Source organism: Grus americana, chromosome 15 (assembly GCF_028858705.1).
Source record: "Grus americana isolate bGruAme1 chromosome 15, bGruAme1.mat, whole genome shotgun sequence".
NCBI lineage: Eukaryota > Metazoa > Chordata > Aves > Gruiformes > Gruidae > Grus > Grus americana.
This window is the reverse complement of record NC_072866.1, coordinates 1,225,288-1,251,576: the sequence shown is the minus strand read 5'-3', so window position 1 is coordinate 1,251,576 and position 26,289 is coordinate 1,225,288. Positions and strand designations below refer to the sequence as shown.

The following is a 26,289-nucleotide window of genomic DNA, read 5'->3' as shown; positions in this document are numbered from 1 at the left end:
CAAACCTTCTCTTCCAACCATAGATATCGCTGTGAAGGATGTGAAGGACGTCTGCTTTGCCTACTTATGTTCCCTGAGCATCTCTGGAGCGAGGAGCAGTTGCAACAGGAGCTCGGGAAGTTTTCCAGTGCTGTTTTCTGCTGGTTGCTTGTTTTGGTGATGGCCGTATTGTTCCGCCAAAGCCGGCGCTGCTTGTATGTGGTGCAGTTGCAGATGGACATGGAGGACATGGGTATTTAAAGCAATGCTCTGGTGACTGAGCCGTGTATATTTGTGACAGGGAACCCCCATTCCCTAATGCTGGGGATGTAGGCTGGGCAACTCATGAGCGTGGAGCCTAACGAAGGCATTTCTGGGTTTGTGTCTTTGCCGTTCCCACGAACAAGTTTTATTCTCTTTCCAATCCAGCTGAACCTCTCTCACTTCTAAGAGCTGATAGTCAATCGATTGTTTCATTTTTGGAAGTGTGTGGTCTCTGTGCCCCAAAAATGGTGTCGTTATTCCCCCTCCTTGGTGCTCGCGCGCAACTGCTCTGTCCATGCGCCTGGGCTGCTGGCATGGAGGATGCCGAGGACTGCAGGGAACTCTTGTGCCTAATGAGAAATGGGGCATTTCTGCGTGGAGCAGAGCCTCTGGGGATTTTGCATCTGAAACAGGGCAGTGGGCTTAATTAGCCCCTTCCAGGGCTGTGCCAGGGGATGATCCTGGTTCCGGAACTGGGGGGGAGATGTCTGGGTGCTCCTGCCTGGTTGTGGAACAGCCTTGCTCCCACTGCTGCTCACCATCCCTGGGGACCAGGGAGATTTATGAAAATAAATACAGATCATTCACTTGTCTCTGGAGGAAGATAAAATGTAAACTGTCTATTTTCTGTGATAAAGCGCTGGAAATAGTTGGAATTTAAGATAATTATCTTTATTGCTTTTTATAGCACCCTGTGAAGGCTGAAATCTAATTTGTTTTTCACTAACAGGGAACTCCTGCTGATGACTCAGAGAAAGCCATTTGCTTTATTGACAAACTTGTCTGTTTGGTTATGGGGGCAGGATTCTCCTTGCAGGAAAAGGGAAATACAGGTTGTAACACAACTGTGGGTTTTTAATATAGATTCAAAGTTTGATATCTGTTGGCAAGAGGAAAAAATAAAGTTGATCTAATCAGAGCAAAGCGACTCTGCTTTATTAAAGATGATTGTAAATTAGTTTATGCTTTAGTGGGTGTGCAGTAATGGTGCGTGGTGCTTTGTTTAAGCAGCTTCCATACACTTGAAGCTTATTAACTGGAGGAGCTGCTTTTCCTGGGCACCTGGTGCCCCTTGGCTTTGGGGAAGGAGGTGGGAGGTGTAGTCGTGCCAATTCCCTCCTGTGCCTGGGGCCCCGGGAGCGGTGTGTTCGGCTCCGTTTGGACGTGTTGCTTGCAAGTGGAGTTGCCCTTTTCTTCTTAAACTTCTCTGTCTGAATGTGAGACAGGCCCCCAGTTTTTAACAAAGTCTTTGTGTATCTGAAGATGTTGGGCACCCCTTGTGCGAGCAAGTTGCTCGTCAGCGCAGCCTGGTGTGGTGGTTTGGAGGGTCTTCTGCTGCTCTGGTGCTATAGTTCTGCGAAAAGTAGTTGTCCATGCTGCCTTCTCAGATAAAAGGGAATTGCTTTCTGCCTTACCTGACCCTGTGTGATAGACACCTGAGAGCTGCTCAGAAGAAGAAACGGCAACCTCTGGACAGGCTTTCAGTATCACCCGCCTCCTAAAACGTCCTTTGGATGTTTGAGAGATGATGGGTCTGCAGGCTGACTTAGCAGAGAAGCTTCTAAATTGGCTCACCCCTTAAAAGTCTGTAATTTAACACTGTCACTTGGGATAATGCTACAGACCACTGAATCTCCTCTAGCTCGAGTCCTAACTGGTTTTATGCCACAATGGAGAAGTAAGAAGCAATCTAGGGGTTAACTGTATTTTCAGGGAGGAGGGATGGAGCTCCACAAGAGTAGTCTTTGCCTTGAAGCAATGGTCTATTTCTATCAAGTCTCTGTAGCCCTCCACAAACACGCAGCAGAGCGGGGGGGGAGAAAACATCACTTTCTGTAAACACGAGGTGATAGATCTGGGTGGGCAGAGCAGGTTTCTTGTCAGTCTCTGAAGATCTGCTTGGTGTTTGCTCAGCTTTTTATTGGTTTCCTTTCAGGAATCGACTACAAGACCACTACTATCTTGTTGGACGGCAGAAGGGTCAAGCTGGAACTCTGGTGAGTGTTTCTGAGCCGCTTGGGCTGTGAGCGCAGGACCAGCGAGCAGGGGCTGTGGTGCTGCTTGTCGGATGCTGTACGGAGCTGCGGGGAACGCAGAGCATCCCCAGGCGGGCGGGATCCCCTAGCCACTCTCACCAGCGAGTTGCTCTAGCCAACCAGACCTCTTTCTGTTCATCAAGTAGCACAAACAGCGTGCCGTTCTCTGCTGGAATAGTCCGATTTCGGTCTTTGTCATATCCAACCGTGTTCCCACACAGCTCTCCATCACTGAGGGAACAGTACTATTTTGGAAGAAATACTAGATTTTCCTTGAAATCCTAGGATGAGAAATATAGACAAGAGAATAGGAAAGGAGGAGGAAAAAAATGGGTGAATCTGGATATTTCTCAATGACTGGAGAAAATTAAAACAAGAGGAATGAATAGACCTCACAGTTAGCGTCTGAGCATGGTCAGCCTCTGGAGAGCAGGATTTACTGGAGTGACCTGACACTGGGATAGAGATGGGAGAATGCTGCATGGGAGGGCTGACCCTTATCTATCAGCACCAGGCGGAGATCTGGGGTCCTCCTGGCCCAGTTTTGTCTGAGGTTTAACCTGCTGAGAAGCTGACAGAGCATCCTGTAGCTGAAGGAGGAAGGATAGGTAGCCCGCCCCTGTTCTGGGTTTCACCTGGATCTAGTAGGGAATGACACAGGCCCTAAAACATGAAGTTAAAGAGCTCCTTTGCCAACACTTGTGCCAAGTAACAGGAATATTAGTAATCTGTGTGAATGGTTAAATAGGAATGAACACCATGTTCTTGGTCTCAGTGACTGACTCTAGCAGCATACAGCTTTGTGTTTAATTATACACCTGATCTCTGAAGCTGCATGTCCTCATTTTTCTTACAAAAGAAGAGAAGCAGCTAATTTATCTCTTCTAGCTTGTATGTTTATATGTGCCACTTAGACTCTTGTCTTTCTTGTAAGATGTCTATTTTAACATTTCAATCCCGAGTGTGTAGTTACTTTCTGCTTCCCTCTTGAAACACTGTTTTGTTTTGTTTTTTTCATACGGTAATTCTTGAGCTGGAAAACCAGCACAAAACCTGAAAAGCTAGTAGCGTTGGTTTAAGATGCCTTAGTGTAATCTTTTACCGTTATTTTCCTCATGCAACCCAATATATTTGATTGTCGGGGGAGAAGGAGATGTAAGCACAGACTGTTAGATTGATGTCCAGGACCAATAATATGATCCTTGAAAGCTTTAGATCTGAAAGAACGACTGTCCTGAACTTAAGGTCAGTGCCTTTTTCATATAGCTGGTGCAAATCTGGGGCTGAGGGATTCATCAGGCTTCTTCGTGGTCATTAAAGTGTCTTTTATTCTGGCCCAGTGAATAGATATGACAAACATCGTAACGTGCCTCTGATTACCCTGACACATTTCAGGGTATGTACTGGTTAAATCGGTGTGCTGGGCTCTGGCTTTACTGCCCCAGATGTTCCCGCAGGCGCTGAGAGGTGCTGGTAGTGTAGGCAGAGTTAGTTATACCACGTCAAGAGCTGCAGTTAGAAAAGCTGTTCCCTAGTCCTGAGCTCTCTGTAGGGAATGATCGACCGGGTCTGTCAGAGATCTGCATATAAAGATACTTCCTTTCATTTTTGGTTAAAACCTGTTTGGAAAAATAAGTGAAACTAGACATTGCAAGACAATTTTTCCTATCTTGAGTGGTTACGTTCATTTTACGATAGGTCAGCTGTTCTCCATGACTAGGAGAGGTCTGCAGTGTCACTCTGACTTTGAACTCCCATGGAGCATAGGGAACTAGAGAGAAAATCCTTTGCCCAAGGGAGTAAAATGACTTGCATCCTCGTACATCATAAGCTGAGTGGTTTTGGTTTGTACCTTCTCCATGGGAAGCATGACAACAGCGAGGACCTCTGGAGTGTGTCTGACTGTAACCAAAGGTGTGATACACCCACTGATCCTTCCCAAAAAACACTGTAGAGCAGTTTGGGTACCGTGCATCTTCTAAAGATCTGACGAGATCAACACTGACCTTTTTTTTTGTTTAAGGTCCAATAGGAGATGTGCAGTATGGGACTTGATTCTCCAGATTTCATGGCTGTAACTTTTCTTTGTTGCAGGGACACATCAGGGCAAGGAAGATTTTGCACCATTTTCAGATCCTACTCTAGAGGAGCCCAGGTAAGTGCTGCTCTCACGCTTTGATGGGGCACGCTTGCTTTTCCTTTAGGCTGTAAAAACCTCTCACGCCTTAGTAAACAGCTCTGAAGAGGAATGCATCCAGCATCAAAAGGATGGGATCTATGTACACGCCAAGAAGCACTGCGTGGCGTCTTGCTTCCGTTTTTATGAAACGGTGGGAGAGCGAGGAGCGAATGACAGACTTTCCTGGACCTCTACAGAAAAGGTCTGGTACAGACTGTATTCAGTATTAGTTTCTAGAGAAGGGCTGAGAAGATGGGGTTGTAGAGGACAAGACAATTCTAACTCTACATCTGCCTGAGCTTTAATGTGGGAGCTCGTTCTTTCTGAGTTTTGTCAAATTTGTTTAAATATGACACTGGCTTTCCCAATTGAGTTCTGCCAGTCTGTGTTGCCTTCAAGTCAGTTCCTAAAATAGGGTGGCTCTTCTTGCATGTTTGATGCAGACTTGAAAGTAGAGCAGCTCAATTGGATCGTAAAGTACATTCCTTAAAACGCAAGATAGAGCGTTACATTTTGAGTTTCTCCTTTGGGCCCTGCTCCAGAACAGCATCTCTATTCTGAACGACAGAAAAATCTTGTGGTCCTCTGAAAAACTGCTGTTAGTTAATAGAGCTTTCTTACTGTTTTATTGTTGTCCTTTTAGTAACGTGACAAGGTCCCTCCAGGATAAAGTCTCCTTAAGCTAAATGAAATACTGTATTTTTCCTTTTCTTTCCAAATTGGAAAACTTTGGAGGAAATTCCTCCTCTCTTAGACACTAAGAGTCGGAAGCTATCTATCAGCCTTCTGACTGCGCCAGTATCCGGGCAGCTTCCCAGCCTTTGGGAAACTTTGCCACTTGAATTCAAACACTTGCCACTATTGGTCTTGGCTTTTTGCTCCTTGTAGCCGTAGACTTCTGCTTTGCTAACTGGCAAAATCTGTCATGCTCTTTCCCTGAGACTTCCTGCAAATTCACTCGTGCTGTAGACGCGAGAGCACTTTCCCGGGGATGTGCTGTTGATATCTCCTGCAGTCTCGTTTATTCTTGTTTGTGCACATCTCTGGGGTTGTAGATGCTTTGAGGTAGCTCCTTTGAAGCGGAGGCCAATTTCCTGGTGCTTGCAGAAGTGCAAGGCAAGGAGTTTTGGAGCGTGCCTTCTGCAATGGGAGAGTACGGGATCTCTCATTCGCAGCTCAGTCCCGTATGTGAGTTTATCTTTAAGCTTCCCTCTACCCTTACTACATTTCAGAAAAATCTAGAGCTCCAGTCCAAACATAACCTGTGGGCTTGAGACCACGTCACTTCCCTTACCAGTTATAAACGAATAGAATCGGTCAGTGTGGTTTTCTGATGACCACATAACTTAGCTTTGGTCAGTCTTTTTCTGAGACCTTGCTGTGTCAGATACCCAGATCAAATTGGGAGTAGAAAGCAGCAGGCTTCCCAACTCATGTGTCCAGAAATATCATTTAAGAGCTCTTACCCCGTATGTGCAGCTTGACCAGCTTTTCCAAGAGAAGACTCTCCCCTTCGTGTAGCTGTGAGCTCCTCAGAGCAAGTGCCGTGTCTCCACAGGGCAGCACCCAGCAGAGCCTGCACCCATGTGCCAGAATTTGTAGCTGCTGCCACTGTGCAGCAAACTGGGGCAGATGGAAAGGTGAAATAAGTAGTGATGAGAGTACTTGAACTGCCTGGAGAGACAGGTACACATCTGTCTAGAAACTGCAGTGGAGCTGTAAGGCACTTGCACGAGGTGTCCATTGGGTTCCCACCGCCTGTTCTCCCTGGACACTACATTTGACACTGGATGCCATAGGTGTCCTGTATCTGGCTGACCTGAAGCTTGAAATGGATTGCTTTTATCTTCCTTCCTCAGAATGAAGTTCTTGACCTTCTTTGCTTTGGAGGCAACATCTTGCCCTTCTGTATTTATCAGCATTGCTTTAGGAACTCTCACCTGCAAATCTGCAAGGCTTGCCTTGTCCATCTTATCTGCCTACCCTCCCAAGGAGTCCACCTGAGGTTTATTGCGAGCGTCTCTCATCAGCCAGGCAGAGGGACCTTTAACGTGAATGCTTTATTGTTGAACGCTGGGGTATGGAGCTTACTTGCACAGCAAGGTGTAGCTTACGCCTTTTCCTCCAGGCCTGCATTCTGCTTGTGCAACAAAGGCCTTTTCCAAAGTCCTGTTGTGATGCATTAATCCTGAGCTGCCAAAACAGTCGACCCTTGTCCTTAAAAACAACAAAACAACCCTAAACAGCAAGCGTGCCCTGCAGGAGGAGGGGTGAAATATCTCCACGGCCCTCTGCAAGTGCTCATAAGATGAGCACGGTGAAAAGTGGGTGCTTCTCGAAGACTGATGCCTAGACTCCTTGTACGGTCTTCTCCAGGCGGCTCGGAGTAAAACATAGATTGGTTTCAGCATCAAGCGACTGGCTCCCATATGGCGATGCAGGAATAGGTATTGTCTCTCTCAACTCACTGCATCTCTCAATGGAAGGAGAAAGTATCTTAATTTAAACTCTTAATGGCTAACCAAAGCAAGAGGACTCTTTGCTTCGAATAACAAATGCCGGCATCACTGCAAGAATGGGCTTCAACACCTCCAGTTATTTTCAGTATGCGGAAGCCAACTTCTTCTGGTGTAGCCTTAGCATAAAGACAACTTAACCCAGTGTGGTCTCAGGAGAAAAGAGATAAAATGCTCCTGAGTTCTCTTGTTTCTTCAAGAAGTATTTAATATTGCGTGCTGTACTGACTTCTTTGCTTCGACTGTCTGCTTTCCTCTCTTGGTATCATCAGACTTCAAGACTTTTGCTGTAGGAAGCCTGATGCAAATCCAGCTGGAGGCAAGAGAAGCAGCTTTTTTAACCTAACAAGTCAAAAGCTCAGGAAGAATAAATACAGCAGAGAAGAGAGATGCTGGGGTGGGAAAAGCTCTGTTTAAAGTGCAGTGTGATATTTGTACAAGAACGGCTTAATATGAACTGGCCACGAGCACCTTCACACTGAAAATTAGCAGAAGGATCTCACCGAGTAGAGGAGGGAGACTCTGACCTGGGCTTCCTGTAAGGAGCACAAGGGGAGCTTGAAGCACGAGTTTCCAAAGAGGACTCTGACGGGTGAGCTGTGAGAGCAGGAGGCTGGCCTCAGCAGCCTGGCAGCCCGTACGGGGCTGGCCGAGGACAGGGTGACGCTGCCTGAATAGCCAGCGCTCATGAGAGCACTTGGTATGAAAAGTGGTTCAAGTAAGGGACGGACCCCTGGCTTTCCCACACAAACCTTATTGTTTCTCGAGTGTAGCGATAAGAATTGAATCTTCTGAAGTAAAGCCTGGAGAGGTTGCAGAGTGGAAAAACAGTCTCCAAATAGGGAGTGGACCTTCTCAGGAGTCTTCCTTTCCCCTGCAGCACAGCTTTGCTCAGTCTGGACTGCAGGTTAGTCCCTCCCCGGTGAAAGGACTCTTCCTGAGCACCCCAATTCCTTCCCCAGTTCAGATTCCACACCATTCCTGGGTACATAGCCATGTGGCTTTCATGTTCGCAGGAACTTCCTCCGCTTCAAAGCATGTAAAGTAAAATAGCTTCACTGTCCTTGATGAGCTGGCTTCAAGTGAGGAGCAGTCCCTTCTTTCAGCCAAGGTGGACCAGCCACGTTTGCCTTGGGATTTGCTGTGAGGATCACAGATCTGCCTTGTTTTCCCTCCCTACCCTGCCTAGCATATCACATCCCATCGGGGATGCAAAGAGCTCTTTGGCTCAAGGTGGAGACTGGTGGTGTACTGGTGTGCCTGGGACCCCCTTCCTTTTTTCTTTTTGCTTCCCTGGGGTTTGAGTTTCCCTTCTATCACGGCTGCTTTCATCATCCCTTCCCTCTTCAGGTCTGTTGGGCCAGCAGATCCTGACTGCTTCAGGGACTCGCTTTGGGGCAAAGGAGGAGCCATCGTGTCTGGGAGAGCAGAGCACTGGGAGGGCAGGGAGAGTGTGCAGGCCACAGCACGGTGACTGTGGGGCCGAGGGAGGGTAGAGATGGAAACCCAGCAGCATTGCGACCTGCAGAACAAACTCAGGGGGTCTGGAGCTTGCTGTGTTGCAGAAGGATTTTTATATTAATTGTTGTGGTGTAGCGTATGGTGAAAGGCATTTAGTGATGCTTAAAGGTGCTTCAGAAATCTTTTCATTTTGCTCTTGGACTTCTCTTTGTCTTTTTCTGCTTGGTTATAAGGTCACAATCACATTGACAGCAGAGCTGGCGTGCTGATCTCAACTGGTGCATGCAGCTGTGGCTCTTCTGGCTGCTGTGAGCTAATGCAAGCTATTCCAAGAGTCATCACTGAGGGGAGAAAGAGGGTTGTGGTGGTGCTTTCTGATCTAGCAAGGAAGAAGCAGTGCCAGTATCATTCCTGACGTTCTCATGTGCCACTGATTTAAACTGTTTCTGGAAACACGGCTTGCCAACTCTTCCCAGACAGTGTGATACAGAAGTTCCTTCATGAATAGTTTCAGACCATCTGTGGGAATCCATAATCAACGTTGACAAATGCTCCCATCTTACAGCAAAGTTGTAGTCCTAACAGAATAATGAATATTTTGAGTTCTGCTCAGCCAGGTGATTTGAGTAGTTGCTGTTTATCCCGTTCAGGGCTTCTTAGTATGCAGGAAGGTGGTGGCTTTTCTGGCAGCTCAGCAGACTGAGATGTAGCCCTTGCTCTACCTTACGGCTTTCTTGATTGCTGCAAATACCTTACCTGCCGCGGGTCATTTTGGGGTTGTCCAGCTGCTGGAGGAGTCTGCCCTGCCTATGAAAATGTTTCTCAAAAGCTTAGTGATAGGTAAACCCCCCCAGCGTGTTGTGCTATTGGGAAATGCTTTGGCAGCAGGACATAATTGCCCGAGAGCCAAGGTCCGAGGTGCCAGCTGGAAAGCCATGACCGAATGTAGCTCCAAAAGAGCAGGCAGGAGAGACAAAGTGTTCTGGTTGCTGTCAACGCTAGATCTTTGTTTATGGTTTAATTCGTCCTGCGGGCCTGAGAAATCCAGTCTGAGGGGGTCTTCCAGGCTTCCTCAGCAACAGCTTTTCTCCATTGGTGGAGAACACCAGTGAGTGACGCTTTCCTGGCCACCCTGCCATCTGCCTGCACTGAGCTGAAGCCCTTGGCAGTTGTGCGAGCACTTGCTCCCCCCCGGCCATGTTCTTGCGTGCTTGTGCAAGTAACTGGGGATCTGAGGAGCCTTCTTGGAGACGTCTGCTTTGCACTGATGAGCGAGCCTGCTGCTTCTCTCTCGCCTTGAGAAGCTTATTGCTCATAACCCTGCTCCAAACCTGCGGCAAGCAGACAGGGATGACACTTTTTTTTTTTTTTTGCCCCCCGCCCCTTGGTTTGTGTAAGCTCCTGCTGAAAACCAGTTTGGGTTTTGGCAGAGTAAGCATCCACGTGTGCTGCTGGATTTGATAACAGATGATCTGTGTTCCTTGTTCACTACGCAACGTACTCATGTGGAAATGTCTGTCGCTGGTATGCTTAGGGTCGTGCCAATGCCAGTAGCGTGGAACAAAACCAGAGTGGAAATGAACTTTGAAAATCAATTGTGAAAAGACCCAAGACAGATCTGGGGGTGAATCCAGTCATCTTCCACCTCACGCAGAGAAGCCTGTAGGCAGGTTGAGGAGAAAAAGAAAAAAGTTGGAGGGTTGGTGAGGGCTCCAGAATACCCTTGATCTGAGAACCTGAAGGTGCAGCTTTTTGCTTCATGCTGTGGGAACCTGGCATATATAATGCTTATAAAGGTGCTTTGGGAAACTAAAACTTTAGAGGTGTAGAGATATTATGGTGTTGGCAGCCATCTAGGCACTTCGAGAACAATTTAGGCTGCAAATGGGAAACTGTTCATTTGTCTAGTTGAGTAAATTAAAATTCTGTGCATGTTATTCTAAAGGAGACTTCTTTTTTTAAAAGAAACTGAAAAAACCAACAGATCTTACTTGGAACCGTCTGCAGAGATGGAGCCAGCTCCCTGTCTGCCTGCGTGTCTGTGTACTGTTCTCTCTCAGGGAGAAAATGGTAATGACAAACTGTATTTGGGATGTGTGCTGTAGAAACGTGGTGTCTGGAGCGTGCCAGCGCTACTTGGAAGAAGTAGGAGGTTATCTGGCAGCACCGCAAGCTGGCCAGAGGTTTTTAAGACTGCTTCCTCCATCTTCTGCTGAGTAAAAGTAAAGCTGGTCTTACTACCCGTGCTGGGAAGGAGGAGGACAGAAGCAAGGCATTAGACAACTTGGTGTCTTCTGGCCTTTGGGAAGCTTTCCTTGAGAATCTCAACTCCAAATGCGCGTGCATGGAGCTGCGTTATGACTTGGAGGGCAAGCTGGCAGGCAGCCTGTCTCTTCTTGCATTTGGAAATCATGGTCTTGACCTTCCACCCTGCTCCTGCAAACTCGGGGCTGCATTTTTGCTGATGTTTTATCCTTATTCCTATTTAAAGAAGATCCAGGCTGCAGCTGCCAGCAAGCTTAAAAACTCTCCTCCTAGAGCGTATTTCTGGCAGAAGAAGTCTTTGCAGACTAGGTCTTGGGTCTGTTTCTCTTGGCTAAAGGAATTTGTCAATCCAGAAATAAAATAAGTAGACTTTATTTAACTTGCTGGCAGTTTGTCTTGGAAGGGGGTCATCAAACTTTTTGCTTTGTTATTTCCTGACTCTCATTGATTCACACGTGCAGCCTTGGAAGCTAAAAGTCAAAATAAATATAACAAAAATGAAAAGAAAGCAAGCTCAGAATCTGGGGGTTTTTGTGTACTTTTTTTCCAAAATGCACTTAATGTGATGTATCCCGGTAGTAGGTATTTCTTGATTGGATTCTTGAAAGCAGTATTTTTGGGTTTGTGGAATTTTTTTTAATGATGGAAAATTATTGCTTCCTTCTTATTTTTCCCTATCTAAACCTAGGATAAACCAATTCTCTTCTCCTCCAAAACAAAACCAACCTTCAATTCTTTTTGAGTATGAAGGTTTTTTTGACTGTTCTAGAAATGACACTGCAAAAAATTATGGGCTCGAGACATGAACTCCGGACTTCCTCAGAGGAAATTGAAGATGCATCTGCTCCCCTCACCCCACACACGCTTCTGCAATTATGAAAACTCATCATCAGGTCCCTTGGAACAATCTCAAACCCAAACTTTGAAGGGCTCGCTCCTCATGTTGGGTTATCAAACATGAAAACCAACCCACTTGCCTTTTGTACCCTCTCCGCTTCTTTTTCTACGTTTGAGCCTTCCCGCAAACGGTATAAACGCAGAGGCGCAGATATTGGAGGGCCAGCAAGGGCAGAAAAAGCAAGTTTTGCCTGGAGAGCAACTCCCTGGGGTGGAAGTGCTGTGCAATGAGGTTGGGGATAAAGCTCAGGAATCAGGATTGTTCTGACCAAGACTTTTAAAAATGATAAAATTGGTCAGGCTTTGAGAGCTGCTTATTCTGAGAGGGTTTTGAGAGAAAGGCAAACAACGTTGAGGCGCACCCAGCGTACTCTGAGAAGAGCTGGCACTTGAAGTGTTCCCCCTCTGGGAAAAGCAGCCTAACACATGACTTTATTATGAGGACTCAAGTGCCTTTGTGGCTCAGGTCCCTGGTGTTTTATCGTTACCATGTGCTCCAGATCTCATGCTGCTAACTTTTTTTTATTTTTGATAAACCTGAGGTACATCACATCTTTGTACATGGCTTCTGTACAGGCTTCCCCTGGTTCATCACGGGCTTTGGCAGCAGCAAATATTGTAAAGCCGTGTTTCAGGAGGACCAGGTAGTTTGTTTCCCCCATCTTCCATTTCAGTGAATAAAGGAGCAACTCGCTGGTACGTGAGGGTGCCTGATGGCCTCTGACTTGGACCAGGACAGATGCTGGGCAGTTTGTCAGCTCACTCCTTCGCTGCACTGTAGCCAGGCATTTCCTAGCGAGGACGAGGCTGCCAGCTGAGGCTTTCCTTTGCCAACTTAAGATCTCTCTTGCTGGTGCTGGGGACTTGCCATAGGGGTGGCTGTTCCTGAGGGCTGCCCCTGATTCAGAGAAGACCAGTTCTGCCTAGCTTGCTGCTAAATGATCTGTTATCCTGGAGTCTAGCTCAGACTGGTTTGTTTTGCCCTTAGCTTAGTCCTGTTGCTGCTGGGTTACCTTTCATCCGGCGCTGCGTTCCCAGCTGGGCTGCCTCTTCTCGCGGTGCAAGATCATCTGTTCCTCCGTAGTTCCCATTTCAGGGCATCTTCAATTGCGATTCTGCAAAGTAACCTTGAGGTGCCTGTTGTCACTTGAAATGTTCTTGATTGCAAAGAGAGTGACAAGAAGTCAGAAAAATAGCAGGAGCGTTGCAGAAGGGCTACTGCTTAAGACAATTCTCTAAACGCTGTATATGCCCAACCGGTGCTGAGAGGCAGCTCCTGATGCGTTGACTTGTGTGCCTGCAGGTCCATGCATAGCCTACTTTCCTTGTGTCTGTCCTCAGAAATACTTTGATTCAAGCAAATTTCACTTGTTAAGAGTTGCTGTGGACCTGAGTTGTGGCTAGCAGTCTGGTTGTGGTCCTGGGTCCTGCTAGCCAGGCTCGGGGCTCGAGTGGAGACCCTCTGAGGTGCTGCTCCATGTCCTCACGGCTGCAGGCACAGAATTCCCTGCCTTGAGTTGTGCCTGTGCTGGCTGCCAGCAACGCTGTGCTGTGCCTTGAGAGGTGACGGTGAAGTGCGTTGTGGATGTGGGTGGTGTTCAGGGGAGATGGATGTGGGCCTGAGGATACAGTAGGTTCTTCTCTTTCCAGAAGAAATAGCAGGAGGAAAGGTCCTTCAGTGGGACCTTTGATCTGACCCTCCGGGGTTTGCCAGCATCACCGTACTGTGTGTTCTCTGCCAGTGCGGCAGTGACAGTTGGCCAACACCAGCTGCCTTCAGCAAAGCCCGGCGTGGATCCCGGCCATGAGATCTCAGTCCTGCAGAGATGCCGGGTTGTTTATTGGCATCGCTCAACTTCTTCCCTGCCGGCAGAAGGACAACAGAATGAGACAGGTTGTGGAGAGGGAAAGCGTGCTGCAGATGGGCGTGCTTTATTAACTTTGTCATGTTCTGCTACCGTTCTACCACTGAATGCAGCTGTTCTCCATAAGGGGAAAAGAAAAACAGTTTCTGCCTCAGTGAGTTTGTATCAGACTTACAAGGGCAGGAGGGAGTGTTGGCACAGCCTCGCTCCTCCGGATGCACAGTTACTGAGGCAGTTCCTCCTCCTTCGTAGAGACTGCTGCTCTGGAAATAATTTGGGGGATGTTCAAGGCAAAACAAGAGTAAAACCTTCCCTAATAGTCTGGGACTGAGTTAGTACAGACCTGTTGTCTCAATGTTTGCCCTAGCCAGCACACAAATAATGCAGCTAGAGCAATTGTTTTGCCCCTTCGCCTCTTGGTTTCTGCATATGGAGATGGTCTTTCAGGTGTGTCTCCCTTTCAGTTCGCCTACTATGAAACTTCCTGATTGCTCCTGATTTTCTTCCACCAGGGAATTCTCTTGGTGTATGACATCACTAATCGCTGGTCCTTTGATGGGATAGACCGATGGATAAAGGAAATAGATGAGGTAAGTTGAATGGAAGAACACGTGCAGTGGTCTGTAGCAAAAATCCGTGGAGGTGCCACCTCTGATATGGGGACAAGAATGGCTCTGCGATGGAGAGGAAACAATGGCAGTCTGCAAATAAGCGAAATAAGGGGATAAGTGCATAAATCCGGAGTAGTAGGAAAGGGCTTGGGAATGGCCAAGAAAGATGGGAAGGTTCCCTCTAAAGTGGACTGTGGGAGGGATAGATTAGTCTTCCTCATCATGTAGTACTGCTTGGCAGTGCCTCGGTCATGGAGCGATTTCTGTTTCTTTGCCCTTCACTGCTATTGCAGCCGAGCAGAATATTGGATGTAGCCTGGTCTCACTAAGGACAAGCCATGACTTCTCCACTTCTTTCCTTTTTTTAAGCATGCCCCAGGTGTCCCTCGGATCCTGGTGGGCAACAGGCTTCACCTCGCCTTCAAACGGCAGGTGCCCACGGAGCAGGCCCGGGCTTACGCGGAGAAGAACTGCATGACGTTTTTTGAGGTCAGCCCCCTGTGCAACTTCAATGTCATAGAGTCCTTCACAGAGTTGTCCCGTATCGTCCTCATGCGGCACGGCATGGAGAAGATCTGGAGACCCAACAGAGGTCAGTAGTGAGCAAGATGCTGAGCGTGGGGAAGGCATGAGAGATGGCTGGGCTGAAATGGAGGGGTAGGACTGACTGCCTCGGTGGGAGGCGTGTTTATTAGTAACTGTGGGAGCTGAAAGCACCTGACGTGGAGAAATGCCTCGGGTCAGACAAGCTGAAGCTGAGCCCCAACAAGCTGCCTGTACTAGCACAGGAACCCGGCAGGCAGCGGTGAGGGATGGGCAGCTCCAGAGGGCAGTTCAGCACGTCCAGGATCTGACTTGCTCCGGGACATCCTACACCTCTCCACTTATTCTGGATGAGGCTGAGGGCAATTAAGCTCACAACTTGAAAGTACTTCGGTCAGGTGGCTGTGTGGGATGAATCCAAGCATAAGCACCTCTGTCCTTACCCTTGCCTGAGCCTGTCCCTCCTGTTTTGGAGGGACATGGAAGCCCACGGAGGTGAAAGGGGCTAAATCACATCCCTGCTGTCAGCATGTGGCCGTGGGCTGGGGTGTTCCATATATCCAGGCACGCGTGCTGCAGCGCGGCAAACCGCAAACAGACTCCGCATTACTTCTCAGCCTGTTGCGTTTGAAGCAAAATAGTCTCAGGTCCCACGTTCCTGGCTGAAGGTAGCAGCGTGCCCCCCGGCAGTCTGAGCAGCAGCAGATGTGCATTCCTGGGGTGACCTTGCCTTCATGTGGATCCTCGGCTCCTGCTCGCGAGGGAGGGAGGGAGAATCCTGTTTGCTAGCCCCAGTCACCAAATTGTCTGCCAGGACTCCTGCCCCTGACCTGGCTGCCATGCCACTGTCTCCGGCTCGCGGAAGGATGGGGAGCAGGAGCTGGGCTGCATTCTCAGGCCTGTCCTGAACCTCTTCCAGAGGCAGGACTTGGGAATCGGTGCTGCCTGCTGGGAGCAGCAGCATGGCTTTGGCAGCCGGCTGGAGGTGAACGCGTGCCCTCGTGTGGCCACTTCCTGGGAAGTCCCCTCCAAGCAGACTTCCCAAAGCATGCCCGCATGATGAACGCTGAGCTCAGAGGACGACTGGGAAGCCTGAAAGGGCAGAGCCTTCTCCTGGCTTGGTGGGATCTCTGTTTCTGCAGGCACTCTGCAGAGAGCTTGCCCCGTGGCTGCTGCTCCTCGAGCAGGTCCCAAGCGAGACTGTCCTGCTTCACTCACCCTGCTGCCTCCTTCCCTGGGCATGTCCTTCTGGTTGCCAAAGGATGGCCTGAGAAGCCCAAGTGTCTGGCAGGGCTGTGAGCAAGGCGCTGCCTGCACAGGCACTGTGCAGAGAGGAGGGGTGGTGGCATCCGAGCCCCGTGTTGACACCAAAGCTGGTGTCTTGCAAAGCACTAGCCTCTAAGGCAGAGCTTACCTGGAGTTTCCCAAGCTTTTGTCCCAACTAATCTGCTCCCTGTTCAAGGCTCCTGTGCAATCGTTATTAGCTTCTCTCCCCAAAGGAGCAGGAGCTGCACAGCATCAGGGGTAGCTGTAGGGAGAAGGCAGCCCTTGACATCTCTTGTCCCTTGACTGTCTGGTCTTTTCTCCCACCAGTGTTCAGCTTGCAGGACCTGTGCTGCCGAGCCATTGTTTCCTGCACCCCAGTCCACCTCATCGACAAGCTGCCATTGCCCGTCACCATCAAGAGTCACCTGAAATCCTTCTCGATGGCGAACGGGATGAACGCGGTGATGATGCATGGCCGGTCGTATTCCTTGGCCAGCAGCGGGGGTGGGAGCGGCAGCAAAGGTAACAGCTTGAAGAGATCCAAATCCATTCGTCCACCCCAGAGCCCCCCACAGAACTGCTCACGCAACAACTGCAAGATCTCTTAGCAGGATGGACACGCCGTGAGCTTCTAACGTATCCACACCCACCCACCGATGTACAGCTGTTTGCACACTTAACCCTTTTCGACTGGATCCTTTCGGATGGGCCACGGTTGCTTTTTTTTTCCGATGGCTCGCGCAAGCATTGGGAATGTGCTCACGTTTTGGCTTCGCGTACGAAGCGGGGTGCCGGCTGGATCTTGCGGCGCTGGCGGGGAGAGGACTCTGCCAAGTGACCCTCCAAGAATGCTTTGGGCTTTGGGGTGGAAAATTCAGCAGCTGCCGGGTTGGGGAGGGGGGAAGGGGAAAAGAGCCCATCCAGTCTCGATGGAGAAATGGATTTAATGGAAGATTGAGAGGCTTAAGGGAGTAGGCAAGGAGAGTCTGTGCTGCAACTTTAACTCTTGGACTCCTGAACAGATTGCTGGTGCAATAGTAATCGTTGGATGTAGGGGGGGGAAAAAATGGGGACAGGGGAGTAATGACAGTTTTCACTGGGATGTTAACCTGCTGTTGCCAAAAACAAAGAAAACAAGGCAAGAGTTGGCCAATTGAAAAGGGGAAGGAGGCAGTCTGCTTGCCTTCCTCATTTATTTATGTAAATATTATACATATATATATATCTCACTTGTTTTTTAAGGTTTTTTTTAAGAAGCAGTCAGGGAAAATTTTATGCAGCCATGTAAATACAAGCACTGGATTAACTTTCCCAGTGTCAGCAAAAGGGGAGAAGTGGAAGAGTTTCCGATGAAAATATACAAATGCTTTAAGAGACTTTCAATCACCACCTCGGCTTGTGCTGGGTTTTTTTAAATACTACATATGCAGAAGGAAAGAACAATTCGTGCGTAACAAACCCCAAGCTGCTTTATTCTGATCATTCCCTAAAACTTGTGAGAGCCGAAGGCAGGGTGAGATGTAAATGGATCGAGGGGCAGAGCGGAGAGGCCGGGGTCTCGGGGTTTGCTTTTGGCAGGCAGGACAAAGAGCTCTGAGGTCAGACTGATACCTTGCTCGCTTTGCGCCTTCTGAGGAGCAGAGGGTTGAAGCATCGTGCCTAAAGCAGAGGAAAAACGCTGAATATGCTGAATTTTGTCCCTTATTGCTGCAAAACCTTGGCCGTCGCTTCCGGAGACCCTCCATCCACCACACCACCCCGTGCGACAGCCCCCGAATCCCAGCTGCTTCTTGCTTTGCTTTTTCCAAAGACGTTCTGCCTGAGCTAGTGTTGTTGCGGCTCCTCCTGGATGAAAGTGGGGAAAGGACGGAAGCGGCTTTTCCTGCTGGAGCATGAAGGAGCAAGGGACTGGGAAGGTGAAAAGTTTGTGTGGGAAAAGAGCGATCCCCAGGTCCTGTCGTGGCAAATGCACTTGGCTCCATGGCAGGCCCGGGAAATCGGGAAAGCAAACTCCTGGATTTTAGAGGGGCGAGCGTGCTCAGCGGCAAGAGCTCGAGATGTGCACATGCTGTGGGAGAAGATCTTGCGTCAAGCAAGGGCGTGTGCTTCCCCGGCTTCGTCCCGTGGCTGATCTTTGCTGGAAATTCACCTGGAAACTTAGAAACAGTGCCCAGCCCTTCCCGCAAAAGCTAAGCAGGGCTTGGCAGTGGGACTAAGCTATGTCAACAGATTCTTGTAGGCGGCCAGGATGTGTAGATTGTGAGTAGCGTGGTAGAAAGTGAATTACTCTTTCCTTGTGCTGGGCTGGTCTCCTCCTCAGCCAGACCAGCCGGTACAGTGCTGCCATCTTCCTCCTGGCGTTAGCAACTCCGCAAGGCCTGGGCTTGCTCGTCTCCCACCCCTCCCAGAGCAGCTTGTTGCATTGCACGGGCAGAATGAAGCCGCAGCGGCTCCTGCGCGGCCGACGGACCCGCTTTGTTGAGGCAGCGGGCAGGGGCGCATCCCTCCCCGGGGGACGTCTCCTTCCCCTTGCTTCTGAGCTGACTTGGGAGGTGAAGGAGCCGGTCCCCCTCCCCGCTCTGCAGGACAAAATACAATACGGGGGTCGGTCTCTTGGCTCGTCTCTAGCGTGCTTTATTGCCCAGCTCAAATGAGCGAGGAGAGAATTAAACCCCAGGCAGATGGAGGAGGGGGAGAAGAATCCTTTGTAGTGGTGCTTTGGCTCAAGAGCAAAGCCGCAGCCGAGCTCGGCACGGTGGCGTGAAGGCCGGGGGATTTGGAGAACCTGTCTGGGATGGCTGGCACCTGTTTCCCATCACTTAACACACAGCAGAAGACAATCGCTGGCTCAGCAGCCCGGGGATATACGGCCAACAGGTGATCGGCCCCGCAAAAGGCGATTTTTCTCCTGGAAAACATCATCCGGGCACTGCGGGGCCCCTTCGCCGGGCCGCTCCCGGGCACCGGTGCGCGGGGCGAAGAGGGATGAAGGTTTCCTTTCTGAAATCACAAAGCTGCTGCATGCCGAGAAAAACGTGATGTACCTCTGCTTGGTTTGGCTTTGCCACGTGTGACGCCTCCCCGCGCCTTTTTCCCTGCAGTTGATTATTTTTTTTTTTTTTTCCACCCTGTAACGTCTCAACAGATCCTGTCCAGAGTGAGGATGAAAGATTCACCTGGAGCGATTGCTCAGCAAAAAACTTTTTTTTTTTTATTTTATTTAAAAGGAAAAGATTCTTCCATCTGATGTCAACACTAGTCTGTAGCTGCTCTCCAACACTTGTACCATTCCTGAGTTGTTTTGGGTTTTTTTGACTATCCTTTTATTTTTTTATTCCTTTGTACAGTCAATGTTGTTCAACTGATTATACATGGTTTTGTTTTGTATAAATTAAAGTCTTTTTTTTGTTTGTTTGTTTTGAACTACCAACTGAAAGGTGGAGAAGTTGTATCGATTTTTGTGTGGGCTGGGAAGAGGTTGAAGGGAAAAGGGGGTGGTTTTCCCCAAAACTGGGGATTTGGGGCAGCCTGCGGTGCAGGTGTGTACTGCCACTTCTAGATCGTCCACAAAATAACTCGTATTACATTTTCTGGGGAGTCTTAAAAGTCACGATTCCTGGCTCTGCTGGGGGTTTTGCCTTTCTCTGTATACGCAGAAGCTAAATCAGTATCGTTAAAGGCTCGATTCTCACAGAATTGCTAATTTTGGGGTAGCGGAGCTCTAAGAAAACACAGACTGGTCTGCAACACATGGGGTGCGGTGGGTGGCTGGAGGAAGCCAGGCTCCCCAGGGGCTTGCGTGGGGTTGTGCGCGGTACATGGGGACGGGTTTTGCACGTACAGTCGAAGCCTTAAATCACCTGTTTGGGTCCGGGCGATCTCGGGGAGCTGCAGCGGCGTTCACCCGTCCTACCCAGGCTGCAACAAGCTGAAATGTGACCTTGAAATGGAAAAGATGCTGCAGGGAGCTTGGGGCACCCCTGTCACATCGGGCTTTTGCTGGGCTTGGCATCCAGAGGCATCAACTGGGCCTTCACCCTTTTATTTCCCCTAAAATCTCCCAGTTTTGGGGTTTTTTTTTTTGGGGGGGTTATTAAGCTTCCAAAGAAAGAGGGTTTGCTCCTGGGTTGGAGGGAAACTTCTGTCTCTCGCTCCCAGCCCACCTCCCCTTGACCTGCCTTTTCCCCTGCCTGCTCGCTTCCCTAGGATCAGATTTTCCACTTCGTACCAGACTGGCCACGCTTGTTTTAACAGCTTAAGTAGTAATTGCTGGGGCTGGGAGGGGGCAGGGGGGGAAATGAGATAGTGTCTGCAGCCTGGAAAACCCTGGAGCTAAGGTGAAAGCCTGGTCAGGGAAGAGTCACAGAGACTTTTTTTTTTTTTTTTTGGTCTCCTTTTCAGGGGGTTCTGGAAGTGTCTGTTCCCCCTTGCCAGCAGAGCCGAAACAAAGGCTGTGTGTGGTTTCAGGTGGGGTACGGACAGCCGGAGCCCATTACGCTGGAGCAGCAGGAGCTGCCTTTGCTGCAGCTGGCTCTGCTCGGGAAGAGCGGGGCAGGAAAACACACCGCACAGCCTGAACGGCCGTCGGGGAAAGGCTAGGAGAGCTTTAGAGGTCCCTCTTTCTTGGAGGAAGAGGAGGGAGCAGGTTGCTCCGAGCTGGTTCAGGTCTATCCTAGTTGGGTGCGTTTATCTGAACCCACCTTCCCGATTTGAGGGTGTCTTGGGTTGGTCCTGCTGTCCCTGCGGGGTTGTACTGTGCAGGCTGTGAGGAAATGGTGACCTCCGTCTGACTGCACCCGAGATGCTTGAAAATGAGGGTGCAGCTACCCGTGGGTGCAGCGATGGGGCAGGAGCCCTGCTCCCTGGGTGCAGGGTGCTGTCAGAGGGGGGACACGGCCCTGAGCCCCTTCCTGCGCTCCCTTGTATTGAAGGGAGAAGATGAGCCATAAAACTCACATCTGTGCATGGGATCTTTGAAAGTGACCCCAAAAAACCCCATTTTGGGGTGCGGTGAGTGCTTGGACATGGAGGTGAACAGTTTGGGAGAGCCTGAAGTTCTGGCTGCTTTAAGCCTTTACCTGCTGAAAGTCTGTCGTGGGCTTGGTCCAGGGTCATGGGTGAGGGGCTCGGGTCCTTGGGAGCTGTGTTTCCAACCACGCGGCATCCAGCATCCCGCCGGCCGGCCTCGTGCCGCCGAGGCAAAGGCTCCCAGCAGGCACTCGTCCCACTTTGGATCTCGGTGACACGGGGACGAGGCATCTTGGGCTCCTGTGTGAAGCACGGGCCACCCCTCGGGGGCTGCTCCCCCAGCTCCAGAGAGGGGCTGCCAGGGCAGGAGCGACCAAACCCCAGTGCTGGCATCTTCTCAGACCACGTTGCTGTGACCACATGGACCCCAGCGCAGGGGTGGGCGAAAGCTGGGCTCCAGGTTTTCTTTTCTCCCCTTCCCTCCTGCAGCAGCACCCTCGGAAGGACCCTGGGGCACCCCAAGTGCACCCCGAAGTGGCTCTATGCCCCCAGGGTGCATCCTTGGGGACCGAGGCACTGCGGCAGCCTGCGAAGCTCCTTCCCGGCCGGAGCGAGGTGGGTTTGGGGTTGGAGATCTCCACGCGTAACGCTGCTGCAGGCAGCCAGGTGCTGGCAGCACCCACTCTGCAGCCGGTGTCTGGGGTGGCCAGGTGAGTCCGGGGGGCTCCGGGCTGCCAGGGCAGGCAGGGTACGGCCCCCAGCGGCTCCTGCACCCGGCCGTCCTGTTTGCAAAACATCTCATCGGCCTCCCCGCAAGTGTCCCAGGGCAGAGCAACCTCCCCTCCGCATCCAGGGCTGGCCGGACCCTCGGGTGGGTTCTTGGCCCATGGGCACGGCCACGGGACACGCATCGGTCCTCCACGCGTTGTCGTGGTGAGCTCATGTCGGGCCTGACTGTGATTTCCGATTTCAGGCCCCAGGAGAGCCCCGGCGTGGAGCTGCTGGCAGCGCAGCCGTTTGCCGGCCCCGGCGGCCGCTCGGGCAGCGAAGCGGTGGCGGTTGCGGGTCACGGCGCTGTGCCAACGGCACCGTCGGGAGGTCAGCGTGCTGGGGCACTGCGGCTGTGTCCTGCTCGCACCAGCCCCCCTGAAATGCCTGGTCCAGTGCAGCAGGGCTTCCCCTGAGAGCCGTGGGCGGGGGGGGAGCACCAAACCATCACATGCAAAAACACCTCGGGGTGCAGATGGGTTGGTTCCCTCCCCCAAAATCTCAAGAAAAGGCTCCCTCCTTTTTTTACCCCCCCTCCACCACCTGCCCCCCCCCCCCCCAGTTTGCATCCCTGCAGAGGGGAGGCTGGAGGTGCTGAGCTGCTTCCCCTGGGGCAAAACCCCCTGGGGCGGGTTTGCTGTTTCCCAGGAGCTGCAGACCCCGAGGAGGCAGATGGGTCACGGAAGAGTTAATGCTCCCGAAATGCCATGAAATGTTCCTGCCGCAGGTCAGTCTCCACCAGGGATTAGGGAAATCTGGCCGGGGAGCCAGGGCCGGCTCCTGCCAGCTTAGGGCCGGCTGCGGGACGTGCTCGCGGAGGCAGCGGCGGGATTGAAGCCCAGGCACAGCGTGCCGGAGCAGTCCCGCCAGGGTCTGGCACGGCCAGGCGCTGCCTTCCAGCTCAGAAAAAACAGCCAGTTTAAAAAGCTTGGCTGTAAATCAGTGGGGAGGGAGGGCTGGGAGCCACCGTCGGCTGGGTGAGCCCCTCCGGGGGGGCTGGGTGGGCACCCACCCTGCCGGGGCAGCCGAGGGGCCTGTGCTTGGCAGCGCGGCACCGGTGGGACGCTGGCCGGCGAGCGGGGACGAGCGGGATGGACACATGCCGGTGCTGGCACCCCGCTCCTGGGCACAAGGCGGCCTTCGCCCAGTGGGTGCCCAGAGGCGGGGTGTGGGGTGAGGGGCTCCCAGGCCAGCCGGGTCCCCAGCGGCCCCGCAGCGTGGGCTCCGCGTGTGTCCCACCGGCAGCCCCGTCTGAGGGGACAACAGGCTCTGGCTGTTTTCTCATCCTGCAGGAATTCGGCTCCGTGGGCCGGGCAGGGGTTTTTTTGTGTCCCATTCCCCCCCTCCCCTTTCACTCTTTGGAGACTTTCCGCAGTCTGCCTTTGATCTCCCCCCCGTGTTTGCCCAGCCGATCGCTGGGCTCGCCGGGGTTAGAGGCTGAGGTCAGCGCCTTTCCCATTCCAAACACCCAGAAACATCAGTGGGAAGGGAGGGGATTCAGATTACAACCTTCCCGTCCTCCCCTTCCACCCCACTCGCCCCTTCGCCGGGGACGGACGAGCCCCTCCCGCCCAAGAGCCGCTGCCACCGCCGCGTCCCCGGCACCCGGGAGCCGAGCGGCGGCGATGGATGGAGGCGGCGGGCGGCAGCGGCGGAGCGGCGGGCGCTGGGCGTGCTGAGGGGCAGAGGTGGGGTCCCCTCCTCCTCCTCCTCCTTCTCCTCCTCCTCCTCCTCTTTGTCCCCCCCCACCCCGCCCGCACGCCTTCTCCCTCGTCCCCTCCATCCTGAATGTGATTTATCCCGAGCCCTCGCCAACAAGCCAGGCCGGTGGCGTGGGGTGGCCGGATGCCTCTTCGTGGGAATTTTGGCCACCCGGGCCGGGGCCGGCGAGCGGGCGGGCGGCAGCGTGTCCCCATGGGCGTCGCGCTCCTCCTGCCGCTGCTGGCGGCGGCGGCCGGGCTGAGCCTGGAGCCGGGCAGGATGCGGCACCTGGGGGTCTGCCCCAACCAGCTGAACCCCAACCTCTGGGTGGACGCGCAGAGCACCTGCGAGCGGGAGTGCCAGGCCGACCAGGTGAGCGGGGGGGCTGCGGGGGTGGGGATGGGGCTGGGGCAGGGGGGGCATCCCCAGGTCCTCGAGGGAGATGCTTTGGGGTACGGGTCCCGTGCCCCGTGGCGCAGCCGGTTCAGATGTTTCGGTGCAACAGGCTCAGCCTGGCTGCAACTTTGTCCCCCCAAGTCTCTGCTGTTGGCTGGCATGAGGGGTGCCCCAGGGCCGCTCCCCAGCCTCTCAAGCAGGCAAAGAAATTGCTTGTAGACCCCCCCATATCCCCCCCTCGGGCCATGCCCCATGGCCAGGACACGCCCTCTGTGTACCCCCAGAATGCTCCTACCCACCCAGCCGAGGGGCTGGGCTGAAGGGAATGGGTGTGCTGAGACAGGGACCCCCATCAGACAGTGAACAGCCTCCCCTGCCCCCCCTCCCTTTCCCCTGAGGGCAGGAGCCCACCCACGGACCAGGCTGCCCATCCCAGAGCCCCGGCTCCGGGCTCCACCGCGGCACCAGCACCTCCAGCCTGGTTAGGGCTGCCTGGACCCAGGGGGAGACTCCTTTGCAATCCACCTGTGCAATGAGTTCTGCCCCCCCTCAGCCAGCAAAAGCTGAGAGGAGTGAGATGCTGTGTGCCAGGGGAGGGGGGGGGGAGGGGCCGTCATCACCGCACTGCACCCCTAAGCATCCTGGGGGGGGGGGGGCTGAGGCTGGGCTGGGGCTGGTGCAGCCGTGCCAGGGAAGTCCGGTTCTTACCTGGAGCCCAGCGATGCTGAGGGTGCACAGGGCTGCATGGGGACACCAGCCCACCCGAAAGCCCCACAAGGAGGGTGGGAACAGCACCCACAGCCACAGCACGGTGGTGACCTCCATGACGTCCCCAAATCTCCTCTTTCTCTCCTGGCCAGGACTGCGAAGGCTTTGAGAAATGCTGCACCAACGTGTGCGGGCTGCGGAGCTGCGTGGCCGCCCGCTTCGCCGACGGCAGCCTGCCGGCGCTGGCGCTGGCACCGGCAGCCTCCTGCGAGAGCTTCGTGTGTGCACAGCAGGGCTCCGACTGCGACATCTGGGACGGGCAGCCCGTCTGCAAGTGCAAGGACCGCTGCGAGAAGGAGCCCAACTTCACCTGCGCCTCCGACGGCCTCACCTACTACAACAAGTGCTACATGGACGCCGAGGCGTGCCTGCGCGGCACCCGCCTCACCACCGTCCCCTGCAAGCACATCTTCACCTGGCCCGACACCAGCCCCGTGCCGCAGGAGACGACGGCGCGTCCCACGCCGGGAGCCGGCCCCGAGGTGCCGGTGCCCCCCGCCCTCTACAGCAACCCCTTCCACCAGTCGGTGCGCGCCGGCGGCACCGTCAGCTTCCGCTGCGACGTCAGTGGGCGCCCGCGGCCGGACATCACCTGGGAGAAGCAGAGCGAGCGGGAGGAGAACTTCATCATGCGGCCGGACCAGATGTACGGCAACGTGGTGGTCACCAACATCGGCCAGCTGGTCATCTACAACGCCCGCCACGAGGACGCCGGCATCTACACCTGCACGGCCAGGAACGCCGCCGGGCTGCTCCGCGCCGACTTCCCGCTGTCGGTGGTCAAGCGGGAGCCGGGGGGGACCCCGCGAGCCGGCAGCCCCCAGCCCTTCCCCAGCGCTGAGTGCCTGAAGGAGCCGGACCGGCGGCGGTGCGAGGCCCTGGAGGTGCGCTGGCACTTCGATGCCAAGCAGGGCTCCTGCCTCACCTTCCGCTACGGGGGCTGCGGGGCCAACAGGAACCATTTTGAGACCTACGAGGAGTGCCGGGCTGCCTGCTTGGGCAGCGCCCGCCCCACCTGCCTGCTGCCCATGGTGCAGGGTCCCTGCCAGAACTGGGAGCCCCGCTGGGCGTACAACCACTTGCTGAAGCAGTGCCACTCCTTCGTCTACGGCGGCTGCGAGGGCAACACCAACAACTTCGAGAGCAAGGAGACCTGCGAGGACGTCTGCCCCTTCCCCAAGAGCCTGCAGTGCAAGGCTTGCCGCCTGAAGAGCAAGATGGTGCTGAGCCTCTGCCGCAGCGACTTCGCCATCGTGGGCCGGCTGATGGAGATTGTGGAGGACCAGGACTCTGGCATCGCCCGCTTCGCCCTCGAGGACGTTCTCAAGGATGAGAAGATGGGTCTCAAGTTCTTCAACATCAAGTACCTGGAAGTGACCTTGACCGACATGGACTGGAGCTGCCCTTGCCCCAACATGACGGCGGAGGACGGGCCGCTCATCATCATGGGCGAGGTGCACGACGGCATGGCCACGCTCGACCCCAGCAGCTACGTCCGGGCGGCCAACGACAAGCGGGTGAAGAAGATCTACGAGCTGATGGAGAAGAAAACCTGCGACCTCCTGAACCGCTTCCAGGACTAGGGGAGAGCCAGGACATGCCGATGTGGGGGGGCCGCAGACCCACCCTGGAGGGGGGGCAGCCTGGGGGAGCCCCCGCACCAGTGCTTGTATCTAGAGATCGCCACTGTTGTGTAGCCCCCCCCCCCCCCAACCCCATGCTGAGCCCCAGCCCAGCTCCCACCTCCCCTGTAATTTATCTGCCGTGTGCCCCCCCCTCCCCGTACACCCCCAGCCTGGACAGCAG

The 26,289-nt window shown here is 53.1% G+C and overlaps 2 protein-coding genes across 2 annotated transcripts in view; both read left to right on the top strand.

The window, feature by feature from the left end:
• Nucleotides 1–19,318, top strand: part of RAB40C (RAB40C, member RAS oncogene family) — a 37,217-nt gene extending 17,899 nt beyond the window's left edge. Inside the window, exons 3-7 of the mRNA XM_054842751.1 lie at nucleotides 2,180–2,240; nucleotides 4,374–4,434; nucleotides 13,975–14,052; nucleotides 14,443–14,665; nucleotides 16,210–19,318. Coding sequence (XP_054698726.1) covers nucleotides 2,180–2,240; nucleotides 4,374–4,434; nucleotides 13,975–14,052; nucleotides 14,443–14,665; nucleotides 16,210–16,490 — 704 coding nt within the window. The 3' untranslated portion in view covers nucleotides 16,491–19,318. The remainder of the gene's footprint in view (nucleotides 1–2,179; nucleotides 2,241–4,373; nucleotides 4,435–13,974; nucleotides 14,053–14,442; nucleotides 14,666–16,209) is intronic.
• A 4,064-nt stretch (nucleotides 19,319–23,382) lies between these two features.
• WFIKKN1 (WAP, follistatin/kazal, immunoglobulin, kunitz and netrin domain containing 1) lies at nucleotides 23,383–26,133 on the top strand. The gene is made up of 2 exons (XM_054843245.1): nucleotides 23,383–23,691; nucleotides 24,576–26,133. Exons 1-2 carry the CDS (start codon nucleotides 23,464–23,466, stop codon nucleotides 26,064–26,066), a joined length of 1,719 nt encoding a protein of 572 aa, XP_054699220.1. The 5' UTR covers nucleotides 23,383–23,463; the 3' UTR covers nucleotides 26,067–26,133.
• The last annotated feature ends 156 nt before the right edge of the window (nucleotides 26,134–26,289 follow it).

Bases quoted from the DNA above. Each gene is read 5' to 3' on its own strand.
- WFIKKN1 (XM_054843245.1), top strand. From the start codon at position 23,464: ATGCCTCTTCGTGGGAATTTTGGCCACCCGGGCCGGGGCCGGCGAGCG. The intron at 23,692-24,575 runs GTGAGCGGGGGG...TCTCCTGGCCAG, and splicing joins GGGAGTGCCAGGCCGACCAG to GACTGCGAAGGCTTTGAGAA.